At 43.6% G+C, this 18,357-nt stretch overlaps 1 protein-coding gene and 1 pseudogene across 1 annotated transcript; both read right to left on the bottom strand.

Moving 5' to 3' along the window:
* Positions 1 to 1,141: 1,141 nt before the first annotated feature.
* On the bottom strand, positions 1,142 to 10,723 carry LOC127044202 (multidrug resistance protein 2-like). The gene is made up of 3 exons (XM_050938783.1): positions 10,535 to 10,723; positions 2,682 to 2,828; positions 1,142 to 1,180 (listed from the first exon to the last, which is right to left on the bottom strand). The coding sequence occupies exons 1-3, from the start codon at positions 10,721 to 10,723 to the stop codon at positions 1,142 to 1,144; spliced, it is 375 nt and encodes a 124-aa protein (XP_050794740.1).
* A 1,695-nt stretch (positions 10,724 to 12,418) lies between these two features.
* LOC127043656 (phosphatidylcholine translocator ABCB4-like) overlaps positions 12,419 to 18,357 on the bottom strand; it is a 48,996-nt pseudogene continuing 43,057 nt past the window's right edge.

Genomic DNA, 18,357 nt, shown 5'->3' with positions numbered 1-18,357 from the left:
GTGACCACATGTATTTTGGAAAGGGTGAGAGCAAAGCTTAAATGTTGTTATATTTTGTTTCCCTCATAGGCCTAGAAGCTGGGAAACAAAGGGGCAAAAGACATTATTATTATTTTTAATTTCTGTCTGTCACAAGTAAGCAGAGGCATCTGAAAGTGTGAAATAGTCCAAGCTCCTGTAGGGTGTAAATACTGAACAAAAACCAAAGGTGGTTTTGATTTTGTCCTTGGCAAACCAAAAGGTGAGTTTGCCAGAAGCAAACCCAAAACAGGGCTGCCCGAGTCTGTCTCTCTCTCTTAATAAGTAGCTGAGATATGTTCTTCAACTGTTGCTTAAGCATGATAGTTGACTATATTAAAGGGAAAATATTCTGATAATAAAATATTATAACAGAGCTGTGTGAACCACTATGACTATAGATAGATCGATCAACATTTCTAAAACTCCATTGAAAAAGCTGAAAAAAATGTTTAAATCTAACTTCATATGGTAAACCTCTCCCCCCTCCCACACACAGTTTTTTGTTAAATAGCTATTTACATGGTTGACATTAATCAGCTCCAAAAAGAGCCATCATGGTCATTGGGCCAATAATAATTATTTTTAAATCTTTTGGAAATAGCCTTAATGCTTTCCAAAGAACCAGTAAGTTTTGTTAGGTCAATAATACAGGTTTTAACAATATTTTATAAACAAACAGTTTGTGATCTATTTTGTCAATATATATTTCCAAGAAAGGCTTGTAATCATTAATATAAAAACAGTTTAAAATTAAGCAATACGCCCCAAAGGATTTTACCAATAGGATTAAGTAACACTAAAGCTGTGCGACAACGAAAAAATAAATGTCTCTTCTCTGTTTTTTACTACGTGCCTGTGTTTTAAACCTGCAGACACCTCAGTAAGGATGCACTTCATTAATATTATTTAGTTGTGGGTTGTATGTGTATTTATATAAATAGATTAGTTTGTAACATTAATGTTGATGAGAAACTTGTACATTTACAAGTGCATAGTAATGTCCTTCCTTTGCCAGCAGCTGGCTGTGAGTCCCTTGTTCCACTGCCTTTCCATTATGAATCACTGCTATGACATCAGCTTTCTGGATGGTCGTCAAGCGATGAGCAATAATAATGCAGGTTCAACCCTTCCTGGCATCGTCCAAGGCTTTCTGGACAATCTGCAGACAGATGCAGTGGAAAACTCGTTATTACTTGGAGAATCTTCCCTTTCAGAGGTAACACCTTTGCTTTTATAGTTCACATTATCACTTGGGCGTTCCTCACTGGGGTTTAGGATTCAGTCCTTCCCATGCATGAAGGAGGCCTCAAACAGAGGGGCCTGATATTACAACCTTTATTTTGGAGTACTTCCACTAAAGTCATTGAAACTACTCTCATGAACAAAGGCTAGCAGAATGAGGTCCATGAGGATCTAGTTTGGACCAACACAACTAATTTGCAGAGATGTAATGAATTGCCTGTGATAGTGGCTGCTTACCAAATGTGTGTGTTATATTTTACATTGCATGCTGTCTGTTTCCAACTACAGGCCAAATTTAGAGAAACTAACAACCTCTGTCCTCCCAGCCATATGCCCTTGTCCAGGTGTTTGTCAGTTAGACATGCACAATACTTAGATCAGTTTGGAGAAAGCAGACCAGCCAAATACTTAGACATGACTAAAACTTGCATGTTCATTGATAGTACCAGCAATGCCAGACACTTCTTGTTAGCCATAAAAATCCAAAATTCAGGATCCTGACATCTGGCTTACAACTGAATGGTGGTTTGCATGGTGGCATTTTTCAGTTATACTGCATCCCCATCCAAATGAACTGTTTATTCATCCCTGTGGAGTCTGCCCCCTCTCCTGGAGATGGTGGATGCAGTGAGGAAGCTCAGCCAGCTGAGCAGCAGAGGATAGCTGAATTACTCTCTCTTCCCTGCACAACATCTCCTGAGAGGTAGGAGGTGTTGCTGAAGCCTTTTTTCCAAGCCAGCTGCTCCTGCATGTCACTTCTTACCCTCTGAATGCAGATGGATCAAAGGACTGGGAAGCAGACAGAGGCTTCTTCATTGTTCCATTCTGTCCTGACAGCCAGCAGTTCTACTGGCAGACCGGATCCCTCTCAGTTTCTGTAGCAACACCTGTTCGCCCAGACAGAGCAGGGAATAGTGCAGAAAGAGACCTACTTTCCTGCTAGTGCTGCTGGCTGAAGAGAAGAGAAAGGAGCTGGTGACTTGCCTTACAAGGCCTCCTCTAGTAGATCACTGTCTACTGTTTGAAGACACCTGTCTCAAACTCAAAGTTGCTAACTGTGAATGGGATTTTCCAAAGTTCTCAGCATTGGTCTAACTGTGGACCCATTAAAAAAGTCCCATTGACTTCATAACTGACTTTGAAGGAACTTAGGCAGGCCAAAACTGAGGAGTTCTGAAAATCCCACTTTGTCTCCAGCCCCAAGTGTTGCTGACTACCATCAGCTCCCAATTTAGACACCAGGAGTTGAAGGCACTCTACACCTTGCAAAAGCAGGCTGTAACCAGAGAGTGAGCTAAGGGTTGTTCTGTGGAACTTTCAAAATTGTATTGTAGATGGAGCGCCTGTGTTCTTGCAGTGAAGCGTTCAAACCCCATAATTTTGTGTGTATTACAAATGGTAGAATGCATATTACTAACCTTTTCACTTTCTGTGTCAAGAGCAGATGTGGCTTCATCCAGAAGCAGAACTGCTGGCTTACGAACTAGAGCACGAGCAATTGCTATTCTTTGTTTCCGACCTCCAGAAAGTTGTGCTCCTTCGTCACCCACTCGGGTATTATACTTCTGTATAAGTATATATTCATTGTGAAGGAAAGTGAGAAACAGAAAGTTATATTTTTAATAGTAGATAATGTACTATATTAAGCATTTCCACCATGAAAGAAAAAATAATAATGTAATTGTTTTTAATAAAAAATAAGATGTTATAAGATTTTATTAACTGTTTGAATCAAAATGCATTTCTATAGCTACACATATTGATAACTGCTCTGTAAAGAAAATTCATTTCAGCATTAGAAAAAGATTAACTCCCAAGTGGTGCAACCACTGATGTGTCTAGTCAGACACCTGTACTTAAAACATATAGATCTCAAGAGACTTATAATTTCAAGGCCCTTGAGAACCACACTCAGGAGGTGCTCCTTTATTTCTTACACATCCAAAACTTTCTTCTAAGTACATTTTCAAAAAACTAGGTGGTAATGAAAAAAAGTTTTTTTTAATTTTCAATTGTCATTTTCAATTCCATGCAACTCTACAGGAAGCCCAATTTCTTTGGGTTTTTCCAAGGTCTTTCTCCACTTTGAGAACTAAGTCCATGGCAAAAAAAAGGTTACTTACCTTTCTGTAACTGTTGTTCTTCAAGGGGTGTTGCTCATATCAATTCCAGTTAGGTGACTCCCAAATCTTAACTCAGAGGTGGGGTTGGAGTCAAGGAACCGCAGATTGGAGGCTCGCTCTGCCAAAGGCTGCATCGTCCTGAGAGTGCTGAACGATGGCATAGTGAGACATGAAGGTGTGAACGGAGGCCCACGTGTCGGCTCTCCAGATTTCCTGGAGTGTAATGTGAGCCAGAAAAGGAGCTGATGACACCTGAGCCTTTATGGAGTGAGCCGTGACAGCAGGTGGAGGGACATTTGCCAGGTTGTAGCAAGCACGGATACAGCTGGTGATCCAAGAAGAAATTCGCTGAGAGGAAACCAAAGTGCTTTTCATCTGCTCCACGATGGTGACAAATAACTGGATCGTTTTACAGAAGGGCTTTGTTCGGTCTATAGAGTGCCCGCCTAACATCCAGGGAATGGAGCCTCTGTTCCCGAAGATCAGCACACGGTTTGGGGTAGAAGACATCCTGGCTTACATGGAAGTGGGACACCACTTTTGGCAGAAAGGCCAGATGAGGTCTTAGTTGAACCTTATCTTTATGAAAAATGGTATAGGACGGATCACAGGTGAGAGCTCGTAGTTCGGACACCCAACGTGCAGCAGTGATGGCCACTGGGAAGGTGACCTTCCACGAGAGAGAGAGAGAGAAGTGAACAGGTGGCCAGTGACTCGAAAGGAGGGCCCATAAGGCAGGAGAGGACCAAGTTCAGGTACCATGTAGGCACAGGTGGCTTTGTTGGAGGATGAATTTTTTCCAGGTGTTTGAGGAAATGTCGCACAAGGGGGTGTGTAAACACAGAGCGCTCTGCCGCGCCAGAGTGGAACACAGAGATAGCCATGAGGTGAACCTTAAGGAATCCAAAAGCTAGGTGCTGGTCCTTTAAGAACATCAGGTAGTCCAAAATGCATGGGATTGAAGCCTGGAGCGGAAGCATCTGTCTCTGAGCACACCAGCTGGGAAACCTCTTCCACTTAGCCTTGTAGGTAAGTCTAGTCGACAGTTTGTGGCTTTCGAGGAGCACCCGCCTCATTGAGTTCGAACAGGCACGTTTGGCCTGGTTCAGCCATGGATCCTCCAGGCCATGAGGTGGAGCGACGGAATGTTCGGAGAAGGAGATGACTGTGGTCCTGGGAGATGAGGTTGGGGTTGAGAGGAAGGCGTATGGGAGATCGAACTGACAAGCCCAGCAGGATCGAGTACCCAACACTGGCATGCTAGGTGGGGGCTACCAGTATGACATCCGCCCTGTCCCAGCAGACTTTCAGGAGCACCTTGTGAATGAGCGGGAATGGTGGGAAGGCATAAAGCAACTGGCTTGACCACGTGGTCTGGAAGGCATCCGCTGTCGAGCCTGGGCTGTGACCCTGAAAGAAGCAGAAGGTTGGGCACTTCCTGTTGGTCTGTGAAGCGAACAAGTCAACTTGGGGAAAACCCCAGGTGCGGAAAACAGAGTGAATGATGTCTGGGCGTATCGACCACTCATGTGTGAGAAAACGCCTGCTTAAGCTGTCAGCCAGCAAGTCCGAGGCCTGAAGGGTGAAGGAGTGGGCTAAGCAGAAGTCCCACAGAAGGAGGGCTTCTTGGCAGAGTGGCAATGACCGGGATCCGCCTTGCTTGTTCAGGTAGAACATGGCCACGGTGTTGTCTGTTAGGACCGCTACACAACACCCTTGTAAGTGAGGAAGGAAGGCTTGGCACGCAAGGCGAATCACCCTGAGCTCTTTGATATTGATGTGCAACGACAGCTGGCTTTCATGCCATAAGCCCTGCATTGTCAGGCTCCCAAGGTGGGCCCCCCTTTCCAGGACAGATGCATCTGTGACCAGGATGAAGGTGAGTTGAGAGGGGTGGAACAGGACCCCAGCACCCATCCTCTGAGGATACAGGCACCATCGGAAGGAGTCGAGCGTGCACTTTGGGACCATGAGGACCATTTCCAAGCTGTTGCATCCCAGTTGATAGGCGGATGCCAACCACGTCTGTAGCAGCCTGAGCCTCGGCCTGGCATGTTGTACCACGTAGGTACAGGATGCCATGTGACCCAGCAACCTGAGGCACTGTCTTGCTGTGGTGGTGGGAAATTTGCAGAGGCTGATAATTATGCTTGCCACAGCCAAGCGCCATGCCTCCTGAAGGAAAGCCCTTGCTTGGTTTGTGTCTAGGACAGCATCTATAAACTCTATTGTTTGAGTAGGGGAGAGGACAAATTTGCTGACGTTCAGAATGATGCCCAGGCGAGTGAACGTGTCCGTGGCCAATTGTACCTGAGACTGGACATGTTGATGAGACTGACCCTGTATAAGCCAGTCATCAATGTATGGGATGAGGTGCAGGTGGTGAGGGTGAAGGAAGGCTGCCATGATGGCCATGCACTTGGTAAAGACATGAGGGGCTGTGCACAGGCCGAATGGAAGGGCCGTGAACTGATAGTGCATGTTGTTCACCATGAAGTGGAGGAAACGTCTGTGAGATGGAATAATTGAAATGTACCAGTACATGTCTTTCATATCAAGGGTGGCATACCAGTCTCCCGGATCCAGCTAGGGAATGATAGTGGCTAAGGAGACCATATGGAACTTCAGGTTGACGATGTGCTTGTTGAGCTCCCTGAGGTCCAGAATGGGCCTGAGGCCTCCTTTTTCTTTGGGGACAAGGAAATAACGAAAGTAGAAACCCTTGCCCCTGAGCTCCTGAGGCACTTCCTCCACTGCCCCTAGGGCAAGAAGGGATTGTACTTCCTGGATGAGGAGTTGCTTGTGAGAAGGATCCCTGAAGAGGGACGGAGAAGGAGGGTGGAAGGGCGGGATGGAACGGAAATGGATAGAATATCCCAGCTGCACCATACGGCGGACCCAACAGTTCAAGGTAATATGGGACCAGGCATGGTAGAAATGGGATAGGCGGTTCAGGAACAGGTAACTGTCCGGGATGGGAGCTGGCAGTCCATCCTCAGCCGCACCTTCAAAACGGGCGCTTCGGGCCCGGGGGAGCCTTAGAATGTCCTTGACCCTGTCTGGAGGATGGGGAGATGGTCTATGTTCGGAGTATCTGTTTCTCCAACCAGAAAAGTCCTGCCTCGGTCTAGGCGGGAAGGCGCGCTGCTTGGTGGTTTGGGGTTTAAATGGCTTTCGTTGGTTAGCTAGGGTATGCATACCTAAAGATTTGATAGTGTTTCTCGTATCCTTTAAGGTATGCAAGTGGGAATCGGTTTGCTTGGCAAACAAGCCCTGACCATTAAAGGGGTGATCTTGGATGGTGCTTTGGACCTCCGGCAGGAGACCTGAGGATTGCAGCCAGGCATTCCGTTGCATGGCAATGCTAGAAGCCAGAGTGCATGTAGCCGCTTCTGCAGCATCGAGGGAAACCTGGAGGGAGGTCCAGGCCACCAATTTACCTTCCTCAGCAATGGCCCTGAGTTCTGTACTGGCCTCTGTTGGGAGATCTTGGAATTTAAGGACCAAAGACCAAGAGTTAAAGTTGTATCTACTGAGGATCACCAACTGGTTAGCAATCCTAAGCAAGAGACCCCCAGTAGAATAAACCTTTCTCCCGAAAAGATCCAGGCATTTAGCGTCCTTTGATTTGGTGGCAGGCCCTTGCTGGCCCTGTCTTTCTCTGGCGTTTATCGCATACACCATGAATGAGCATGGGGCGGAGTGAGTGAAAAAGTACTTGTAGCTCCTGGTGATAACAAAGTATTTCCTTTCTACCCCTTTGGCTGTGGGAGGGATAGAGGCAGGGTGTCATAAACAGATAGCTAAGGGTTAATGTCTCTTTCACCTGAAGCACCTGACCAGAGGACCAATCAGGAAACCGGATTTTTTCAACTTTGGGTGGAGGGAATTTTGTGTCTAAGGTCTTTGTTTTCTGGCTGCCTGCTTTCTCTGAGCTTTGGAGAAGTAGTTCTGCTTTCTACTCTTCTGTTTCTAAGTGTAAGGACAAAGAGATCAGATAGTAAGTTATATGGTTTCTTTTCTTTGGTATTTGCATGAATATAAGTGCTGGAGTGCTTTGATTTGTATTCTTTTTGAATAAGGCTGTTTATTCAATATTCTTTTAAGCAATTGACCCTGTATTTCGTCACCTTAATACAGAGAGACCATTTGTATGTATTTTTCTTTCTTTTTTTTATATAAAGCTTTCTTTTAAGACCTGTTGGAGTTTTTCCTTACTTCAGGGAAATTGAGTCTATACTCACCAGGGAATTGGTGGGAGGAAGAAATCGGGGAGATCTGTGTGTGTTGAATTTGCTAGCCTGATTTTGCATTTCCTCTGGGTGAAGAGGAAAGTGCTTTTTGTTTCCAGGACTGGGAACGGAGAGGGGGAGTCACTCTGTTTGGATTCACAGAGCTTGTGTCTGTGTATCTCTCCAGGAGCACCTGGAGGGGGGAAGGGAAAAAGGATTATTTCCCTTTGTTGTGAGACTCAAGGGATTTGGGTCTTGGGGTCCCCAGGGAAGGCTTTCCAGGGGGACCAGAGTGCCCCAAAACACTCTAATTTTTTGGGTGGTGGCAGCAAGTACCAGGTCCAAGCTGGTAACTAAGCTTGGAGGTTTTCATGCTAACCCCCATACTTTGGACGCTAAGGTCCAAATCTGGGACTAAGGTTATGATACAGGGGTTTGCCAGAGAGACTTGGCATTACTTTGAATAGTCTTGTTCATGGGGATGGTTACCCTGGAAGGTCTTTTGGGGCCTAAAATGTCCACCATAGTGTCCTCCTCCTCCATAACTGCCTCAACTTTGAGGTTCATATTAAGGGCCACGCGCCAAAGCAATTCTTGGAGGATCCTAAAGTCCACTGGAGGTGGACCAGACATGGACGTGCCAGCCATGGCCTCATCAGGGGAGGACGAAGACGACTCCACCGGGAGAGCCGGGGCGGAAACAGCTTCTTGGTCAGCTGCAGGTATCTCCTCTTGGGCCCCTGGGGTAGGCCCTACCATGGGTGCTGACTCCACGGGTTGGTCCGGATCCAGAGGAGGGCTCCTGAGGGTTACCTCAGGAGTATGGGTGTCCGAGCGTGACAACGGACGGGCCCCTGGGGGGGCACCTTGGGCCTGATGCTATGCCCAGGGGGTCCAGAATTGCCACTAAGGCTGCCAATTGGGCACTGGGGGGTCTTGTCCGAGGCTTTGTGGGCCTGACTTGGGAATGTCTGAAGCCCCTGAAGCTCTCCCTGACCTGTCGGAGGGGGATTGGGACCGTGATGGCCAAGGAGGGGTGGTGTGTGAGTGGAGTAAAGAGGGCACTGAGTCCCTTGGTAGCCAAGGATCATCTGATGATCAGAGCTGTGAAGCCGATCGTGATGAAAAGCAGTGCTGTGAGGAAGAGCCGTGCCGCACTGGAGAACGGTGCCTCTCGGGTGACCGGTGTTGCTCGGGTGACTGGTGCCACGATGGAGAGCGGCAGCGGGCCGGGGACTGGTGCTGTGGCGACAGTCGACTCAGGGATCAGTGTTCCATGTGGAGATGATCCTAATGGTGCCGCAAGGTCACTGAGCGAGACCTGACCTCGAGCGGGACCACGTTCCAGCAGTCAACCGTGACCTTGAACGGGAACAGCTCCGAGGGTCGGGGCTGCAAGACCAGTGCTGCGAGTCTAACCAGTACCGTGAGTCAGACCGGTACCTGCAGTGGTGCCGGGACTCGGAACGACGCCAGGGCCCCGAGCAGCATGGAGATGCTGGTCTAGGGACTGACAGTCCGAACATCGCCGGCTTGCCCTTGGATGCTACCGGAACTCAGGCCAGGGCCGGTGCTGGGGCCAGGATTACTGGAGCTGTCACTTCAATGAGCCCTCTAGTGGCCTCAAAGGTATCCGGAGTGCAAGGCAATGTAATCTCCTCCAGTTGAATGGTACCCTGTGCTGGGCTGGCATGTTGCTCGGCTGGGGCCGGAACAACTTCTTCAGCCCTAAGGATGGGTCCTCCCAGGTCTTGCTTCTTTCCGGCAACCGGGGAATGGGAACGGTGCTGAGGTGGGTGTTTCTGGGGCCCAGGAGATCGTCGGTCCCAAGGTGGGCACGGGATCTTCTGTGGTGCCGGAATCGGCAGTTCTGGGGGAGCACTGCCCACCGAGGCACTTGGGCCCTCGTCTTGAGAGGGCTGCAATGCAGACTCCATGAAGCATTGCTAGAGTCGAATTTCCCTCTCTTTTCTTGTCCGTGGCTTGAAAGTCTTACAGATTCTACACTTGTCAGCCTGATGGCTCTCCCCCAAACTCCTAAGGCAGGAGTTGTGGGGATCACCAATAGGCATGGGCTTATTGCAAGAATTTCAAGGCTTGAAACCCTGGGACGGCATGCCCCAGGGCCCCGCAGGGCAGTTGATGAGTGCTAAACTGCCCTCAATGACTGAACAACGCTTAATACTACAGAGAAAAACACTTAAAACTAACTATTAATAATTAACTAACAATGATTATGATAAGCTAGAAATTAGTGGAGCACTTGAGAAACCAAGAGACCACTGTTCCAACAACCATCACAGGCGGTAAGAAGGAACTGAAGGGAGGTCGGGCCGGCAGGGTCTTATATAGAACACCATATCGGCGCGACTCCACGGGGCTCCCTAGCTGGCCCAATGGGTAGCTGCTAGGGAAAAAGTTTCCGACTTCCGTGCATGCGGCGCGCACACACACCTAACTGGAATTGATATGAGCAATCACTCAAAGAAGAACATAAAGGTTAAAATGTACTTGAAACATTTTACCTTTCAGATAAGACTAAAACTGGAGAAAGTTTCAGCCAAAAAAGGAAAAAGAATTGACAAAGTTTATGAGGAATGAAAATAAAAGTTTAGAATCGAATGTCTCTTTTATAGTTGTTATATAACATCACTGCGGTAGAGGAGAACAAGAAAACTAGAGCTCAGATTTTGCATTTGAATTAGCTAATTATGACTGTGTCTGTGTTAATACATATTGCAAGTTACATTTTTAAACATCAGCTTCCTATTTTCCTCTGAGAATTGTATCCACAAGAAAATAAACTTTAAAAAAAAAAACACAAAAAGCATATTGTTTTGCATTAATAGGAGTTGCTTAGATAGGTCACAGTGACTATTTACCCCACACTGAGAATGGAAAGACATTTTCATTTACCTCTGGGAGATTTTCTATGAAGGTATGAATATTTGCTGCTTTAGCTGCCTCTTCAACTTCCTCCTGACTGACAACCCTACTGTCATCTTCGTACTGGATATTTTCAGCAATGTTGCAGTCAAACAAAATAGGCTTCTGGGACACAATACCCAATTTGGACCTTAACAATTGCAAATGCAAAGACTTCATATCTAACCCACCTGCAAACTAGAAACAGAAAAAGGAAAAAAATCATTCCCTGCAGAATGCAATACTTCTCCTCAGGCATACAAGATAAATGTGAAACACCAATCTGTAAAAATCCTCTGCCCTGTGTTAGAGTACAGTAGAAGTAAAGTGGTCAGTGAACCACTTCTGATCAAATAATAGATGATCAGATCTTTCATCCAAAATTGAACTGAACCAAAACTCTGAAAATTCAAAAGAAGCTCAGATAACCTTTTCCTCTCAGAAGTATTTTTTGTGGATGTCTGCTCTGCTAGCTTCTGTAATAGATGTGGAATTGCCAATCTATAATGAGATGTGCCCACAGAATTTCCATCTTTACTGATTTCAGAGTAGATAGAGAGACAGGCCAGTCCTCGCTTACAGACAGCCTTCCAACCTGAAGCAAATACTCACCAGCAACCGCACACCATACAACATAAACACTAACCCAGGAACCTATCCTTGCAACAAAACTTAATGCCAGATCTGTCCACATATCTATTCAAGTGACACCATCATAGGACCTAAACACATCAGCCACACTATCAGGGGCTCATTCACCTGCACATCTACCAACGTGATATATGCCATCATGTGCCAGCAATGTCCCTCTGACATGTCCATTGGCCAAACTGGACAGTCTCTATGCAAAAGAATAAATGGACACAAATCTGACATCAGGAATCATAACATTCAAAAACCAGTGGGAGAACACTTCAACTTCTCTAACCACTCAGGGACAGACTTGAAGGTGGCAATTTTGCAACAAAAAAACTTCAAAAACAGACTCCAAAGAGAGACTGCTGAACTCGAATTAATATGCAAATTAGATACAATTAACTTAGGTTTAAAAAGAGACTGGGAATGGTTGGGTCGTTACACTAATTGAATCTATTTCCCTATGTTAAGTTCTCCTCTCACCTTCTATGGGTCATCTCAATTATCACTTCAAAAGGTTTTTTTTCTCCTGCTGATGCTAGCTCATCTCAATTGATTAGACTCTTCCTGTTGGTATGCATACTTCCACCTTTTCATGTTCTCTGTATGTATAAATATCTCCTGTCTGTGTGTTCCATTCTATGCATCCAAAGAAGTGAGCTGTAGCTCACGAATGCTAATGCTGAAATAAATTTGTTAGTCTCTAAGGTGCCAAAAGTACCCCTGTTCTTTTTGCATCTTTACCGAGAAAGTCTGTTCATTAGCTTCTTAGACCGAGACGGTTGAAGAGCTCCAATAAGAATCCACATCTTTGGGCATTTTTTCAAACATCCTTTGACTCACCATCTCTAGGCTATTCTTCTTGGAGCTCCCATCATCATTAATAGGACTTGCATCAAAAGTCTCATCAAGTGATGAATTAGACCTCAAATTGTGTCATGTTAACATGACTACAGGACTAGTGACAAGGGTTACATTATGGGAATTATATTCTAATGCCCCCTCCAATATATCAAGTCTATCAACAAAGAGATGCAATCTAGTGATCTAAAGCCTTGACGGGGAGTCAGAAGATCCAAAGTTCTACTCTCAGCTCTACCTTAAGCAAGTCCCAAGTCTTCTCTGCAGTACCCAGACCTGTAACAACACTTATCCACCTCAAAGGGATGTTGTGCGGATGATGTAATGTTTGTAAAATACTTTGAAGAACAGTTCTATAAGCTCTAAGCGTTAACAGCTTTACAAATCTCTTCTTACCATTTGTCCTGCCATAGGGTCATAAAATCTCTCCAGCAGCTGAATGGATGTGCTTTTGCCACAACCACTGCTCCCCACCAAGGCTAGCATCTGTCCTTTATTAACCTTCATGCTGAGTCCTTGCAAAACTTGAGCTTTTGGTCTTGTAGGGTATACAAAATGGATGTCCCTGAATTCAATGTTGCCATCAAACTTACTCTGGAAAATAGAGTAGAAAATACAAATGTATGACAGAAGACCTGTCTATCTTGTACAGAAGCATCAAACACAACTCAGCATGGTCATTTAAACCAAGGTGTTGACAAGTCAGTTGGAAATGGTATGGAATTTTCAAACCCAGAGAATTTTTGTCAGTTTATTATAGCTTAAATATGCAGTGACATTTGTCATAAATAGATAGTTAAGGGTTAATGTCTCTTTAACCTGTAAAGGGTTAACAAACAGGGAACCAAAAACCTGACCAGGGGACCAATCAGGAGACAAGATACTTTCAAATCTCGGTGGAGGGAAGCCTTTGTTTGTGTTTTTTGAGTTTGGCTTTGTTCTCTCTGGGCTCTGAGAGTGATCACACCTACCTACAGGCTCTCTAATCTTCTGTTCCAATTTTGTAAGTACAAAGGTAGAAAGGCGGTGTAGTCTTTTTATTTGTTTTTTCTTTATTTGCAAATGTGTATTTGGCTGGAAGTATTTTAAATTGTATTTCTGCTGGAGGAGGCTTTTTCTCCAGTTTCTAGAAGCTGACAGACCCTGTAATATTCCATCTTGAATTTACAGTGATTTTCTTTATTCTTTTTTTCTTTTATTAAAAGTTTTGCTTTTAAGATCTGTCTGATTTTTCCCCTTGTTGAGGCTCAAGAGAATTGAGTCTGTACTTAACAGGGAAGGAGAAGGGAGGGGGAGAGAAAGGGGGGAACCCACCTGATTTCTCTGTGTTGTGATTCAAGGAGTTTGAATCACGGTGATCTCCTAGTGTACCCAGTGCGGGAAAGATCTGGGAGGAAGAAAGGAGAAGGGGGAATCCCTTTGTTTAGATTCACGGAGCTTGAATCTGTGTATCTCTCCAGGAGCCCAGGGAGGGAACACCTGGAGGGGAGGAGGGGGAAGGGAAATGGTTTATTCCCCTTTGTTGTGAGACTCAAGGAATTTGGGACTTGGGGTCCCCAGGAAAGTTTTTGGGGGGACCAGAGTGTATCAGGCACTGGAATTCCTGATTGGTGGTAGCTTATCAGATCTAAGCAGGTAATTAAGCTTAGAGGAATTCATGCTAGTACCCCAACTTTTGGACTGTAAGGTTCAGATTGGGGAAAGATACTATGACAACATTGGATTGCTATCTTCTATGTACAGGACCTCCTTGTTGAGTGGTTCTTTTCTGCATCTCTCTCTCATTTATATCATTCCTTTTCAGCATGGTGCACAAGGACTATCATTACTTTAGGTAAGTAAACAACCCTAATACCTCTCTTTTATGTCATCAATGCATATAATCCAGACACTATCACTGTGTGTGGAAAACATAGTTCCTGCCCCTGGGAGTTCACTCTCTAAATAATGTAATTTAGACACACAGTACACAGGATGAACATAGTACAAGGTGAACATCAGATCTCAGATTGGGTTAAACATTTTTACTTTGGTGGATTATTCATAGTTTTCAAGGACAACTATGTTTTAAGTGTAGGTTTGAATAGGGAAAGGGTAGCTGATTGGCTCTTTTATATAGGAAGGGAGTTCTGAGTATAAGAGGTAGCAAGGAAGAAGACTTGGAGACACGGGTGAGCGAAGGAGATGTTAGGACACACTGTGGGAGCCTCCTCTCATGCCTGGGGGATGGGACAGCTCTAAGACCACAATACCAGCACTGTCGGTACAATGGGCTCTTACAGCACCTAGAGAACTGGACTTCCAAAGTTTAAGCTCTTTGGACCAAATCTTAGCTTCATTGAAGTCAAAGGCAGCTGCTTCACTGGCATCAGGATTTGGCCCAGAGTGGTTTCATTTCAATTAACATCTTTATCCACAAGAAAATATTTCCCCTGGAGCATTAGCAGTCTGGGCATGTGGAGCTGATTCAGGAAAGTAGTCAAGCACATGTGTGACTTAAAGTGGTGCACATGGGTTACTGGCATGCTTACAATACATACCTGAGTCCTTTACTGAATCGAGGCCACTATCCAAAAGCTAGAATTCAAAAGCAATTTGAAGTTTCTGAAAGGCTGGCTCTGCTTGTAAAAGCATTTATGGAAAGCACTGAGAGACAATATGAAATGTGTTCAGTTTACAAATACGAAGAGGAGTTTCTAACTGTCAACTCTGGACTTTGAGAGACAAGCTGGGTTCTTTCCATCTCATGTATAATCACTAGGAACAAAAAGGTTCGGCTGGCCAAAGTACATCCTCATTAATACTTGTGCAACCCCTTTGACTTGAATGAGGTTACTCAAATGTTGTATGCAATGTTGTTACAGCCGCATCAGCCCCAGGATATTAGAGAGTCAAGGTGGGTGAAGTAATATCTTTTATTGGACCAACTTCTGCTGGTGAGAGAGAAAAGCTTTCGAGCTTATACAGAACTGAAGAAGAGCTCTGTGTAAGCTCAACAGCTTGTCTCTCTCACCAACAGAAGTTGGTCCAATGAAAGATAGTAACTCACCCACCTTGACTCTCTGTTATACAGATGTAACTGACTGGAACTTAGCAAACAAGTCTGCTGATGATGCACAAGAAGGAATAGAATCTAACTCACTCTCCCCTTCAGCTGCATAGTTTACAGGAGTAAAAAGCAGTGAAAACATACTTGTATTGCTAAAAAAAGCAATTTAACTCTGGGCTTGTCTTCACTATCAGGAAGATCGACACTGCTGCAATTGATTCAGGGGGTGTCGATAGCAGAGTGCTCTCTGATCGACTCTGGTACTCCACCGGAACGAGAAGAGTAAAGTAAGTTGATGGGAGAGCATCTCCTGTCAACACAGCACAATGAAGACACTGCGGTAAGTCGACCTAAGCTACATCAAACCCAGCAACATTATTCATGTAGCTGGAGTAGCGTAACTTAGGTTGATTTTTCCTGGTAGTGTAGACAAGACCTCAGAATACACCCAAAGGACAGAACAGGTGAATGCAATATCATTCTTCCAGTCATTTTTCAGAACAGAACCACACTTAGAAGTATTCTGTTAATTTCTCAAGCAAAAAGGTGTTAAATGGCACTGAGCTAATATAAAATTATTAAGTTATTGTTGTTAAATTTTACCCTAGCTGTCTGGTCCTGTCTTCTGTGACATTGCAAAAGACAATTTAACAAGATTAATACAATTAAGTACAATACAGTACCACCAGGTTTGTTAGTTTCAAGGACTTTCTGAATGGCCTTACCAGTTTTGTACCCTCTTCACTATAGCTGTCAATTAAGGGTTTCCGATCCAAAAGCTGAAAGATTGGTTGAGCAGAAACTTTAGCTTTGCCGAAATCTGGTGCCAAAGAAGTGGACAGCCCAATATTTATAACACCAAATAGAACTGTAAAAAAGGCTCTGAAAACCAAACACAAAACATCTTTCAGTTCATCTAAAGAGAGACTTTTTTATTATTGTTAATAAATTACAAATATTGTTTTCTTTATTTAAAACAGACTTAACACTATCTATAAATCTGAGAATTGTGATAGTTTTAGAACTTTATGGCTTAGAAAAATTACACACAAAGGATTAGAAACAGAAGTTTACAACTACCAATATTTTTATGAGTGACTAACGGTATGTTATTTCTCCAGGCAGAAGCATTTCACAAAGCTCGTTGTCTGCAAGGAAGTGTCAGAGCCAGATTCTGTACATGCCAACACACCTGTTTCAAGCTTCCTTTCCCAGAAATAACCCTTCTGCCTGAATTGAACTCCTGACCAGATTCTAAACTGCTGGACCTCTTGCACTATTGCCTCAGTAACTAGACTATACATAATAACCATGTGTTGAAATCATTGCCTTTGGACTGATGTGTACTCACATAAATACATTTTCAAAGTTTGCATAACAATTAGCAATGAGCCATCCCCCAAATCTGAAGATTGCTGCCTCAAGAAAGTAGGTTGCAAATTGGGCTATTCCATAAGTAAGTCCATATAGGGGGGCTTTTGTTAGAGAGTCCCTGATAAAAGAAAAGATTTATGTTAAAGGAAAAAATTGTCATGAAATGCCAAGAGCAGAGACTGGCTGGGAGGTCAGACCTTTGGATTAGGGGTGGCAAACCCTAACCCTCACTCACTCAAATAAAAATTAAAATAATTAATAAAGCTGCATGCTAAGGGCTCCATGAAGGTTCCTCTGGAGATAACTTATGGCAAATCCCAACTAGCTGTTTGTTAGATAGGACCTTATGATAAAATTACCTTTAGTACTCAAAACATTTTAACACTTGAATGCTGGTCTCCAGAATAAATGTTTATGGATGGCCAAAGCAATCCGACACAAAGCAAATTGATAATTTCGATAAGTCTCTTATGATCTTCGAATGCTTAAATTTTTGGAGAATTTGGATAAATGTAGTGATCACCATAGAAAAGTCAATGTCTACAACACAGCATAATGGAAGCACTGCAGATATTGCCTATTCTGAGTACAAGAGGGGGAAAAGTAACAACTCAGAGCCCACTTTACAGTGGTGACTTATAAATCGTGACCAACGTTGTTGTGTGGGATGGTAAAACTGGATCATCTTATTTATGTGCAGACCTTGCTGTGACAAAGAAACTGGTACTAGTTCTGACAAAATGATTTTTAAACAGAAAATGCAATGTCTGCACATCTGAAATTTTCCATTGGGAAAAAAGTAACAAAATATTTTATTCTGGGTTGGTTTGACCTGAATTGAAATATTTCTGCCTTGCACCCACAGCTATGTGACTCCGATAATACATTATGCCACTCAGTCAGAGGGGAGACCACACTGCATCATGGGAGATGCAGTCCAACCAGGGAGCCCCGCCCATAAGAGAGGCAATGTTCCAAAACAGGGAAATACAGTTTGATGTTGAATTAGATAGAAACAAACACTTTCAGATCAGTTAAACAAAAAAAATTAAATATTTCAAATATTTGGGAATATAAAAATATTTTGTTTGGAGAAAAAATGCAAAAATGGAATGATTTGCTATTTCTACATTGAAATTTTTTCTAAAAAAACTTTTTCTGTGAAAAAATGTGATATATTTTCACATTTTGTCCCACTTCAGAGCAAAACAGAACTCGAAATATTAGAATTTCCCACAGGATAGAAATTCAGATTTTCACTCATCTCTAGTGCTCATATATTTTTAAAATGTTTTCCAAAATAGTTTCTCTATAAATCATAATATTGTGATACAATGACCTGCCAGGACTAGAGACAAGTGCTAAAGTTGAGAATCCCATTTCTCCAATGAAATATAGATATTTTTTCTCATACTGATGATGGTTTATAGAATATTGAATCATAAAACTGTCATTGGCAGAGGACTATCATTTTCAATTCCTGCTTTTACTTAAAACATACTTAAGGGGAAAGAAACAAAATGGATGGTAGATAATTTAATTTAAATAAAATGGAGACTGGGAAACTGTCGGACATATTTGGATATTAGAAATTAGCCCCTGCAGTTGTTAGCTTGTAGAGTGTGACTAAAAAGGCCAAAGGGGAAAAATAAATGCACCTTATTTCAAGACCAGCAAGTCCTTACTTATAATACAAGTCATAATATCTGGTGACGTTATGTAGTATAAAGTCTTTGCCACTTGACCTATGAAACTCATTCTGCTGCAGTACTTGTGAAGAAGTAAACATCCCATATTCATGTTAATAAAAACTTTATACCAGGTCATTACATTCTGTCTCTCTCACACAAACATTACATCACATACAATAGCATCTAAGAATGTATTTTATAGA

Source organism: Gopherus flavomarginatus, chromosome 2, assembly GCF_025201925.1.
Source record: "Gopherus flavomarginatus isolate rGopFla2 chromosome 2, rGopFla2.mat.asm, whole genome shotgun sequence".
In the NCBI taxonomy this organism is placed as follows: Eukaryota; Metazoa; Chordata; order Testudines; family Testudinidae; genus Gopherus; species Gopherus flavomarginatus.
The sequence above is the reverse complement of the archived record's forward strand: the minus strand, read 5'-3'. Positions and strand labels throughout refer to the sequence as shown.

Bases quoted from the DNA above. Each gene is read 5' to 3' on its own strand.
- LOC127044202 (XM_050938783.1), bottom strand. From the start codon at position 10,723: ATGAAGTCTTTGCATTTGCAATTGTTAAGGTCCAAATTGGGTATTGTG. The intron at 2,829-10,534 runs GTAAATGAAAAT...ATACTTATACAG, and splicing joins TCATAGAAAATCTCCCAGAG to AAGTATAATACCCGAGTGGG. The intron at 1,181-2,681 runs GTTAGTAATATG...ATCTGTCTGCAG, and splicing joins TTGACACAGAAAGTGAAAAG to ATTGTCCAGAAAGCCTTGGA.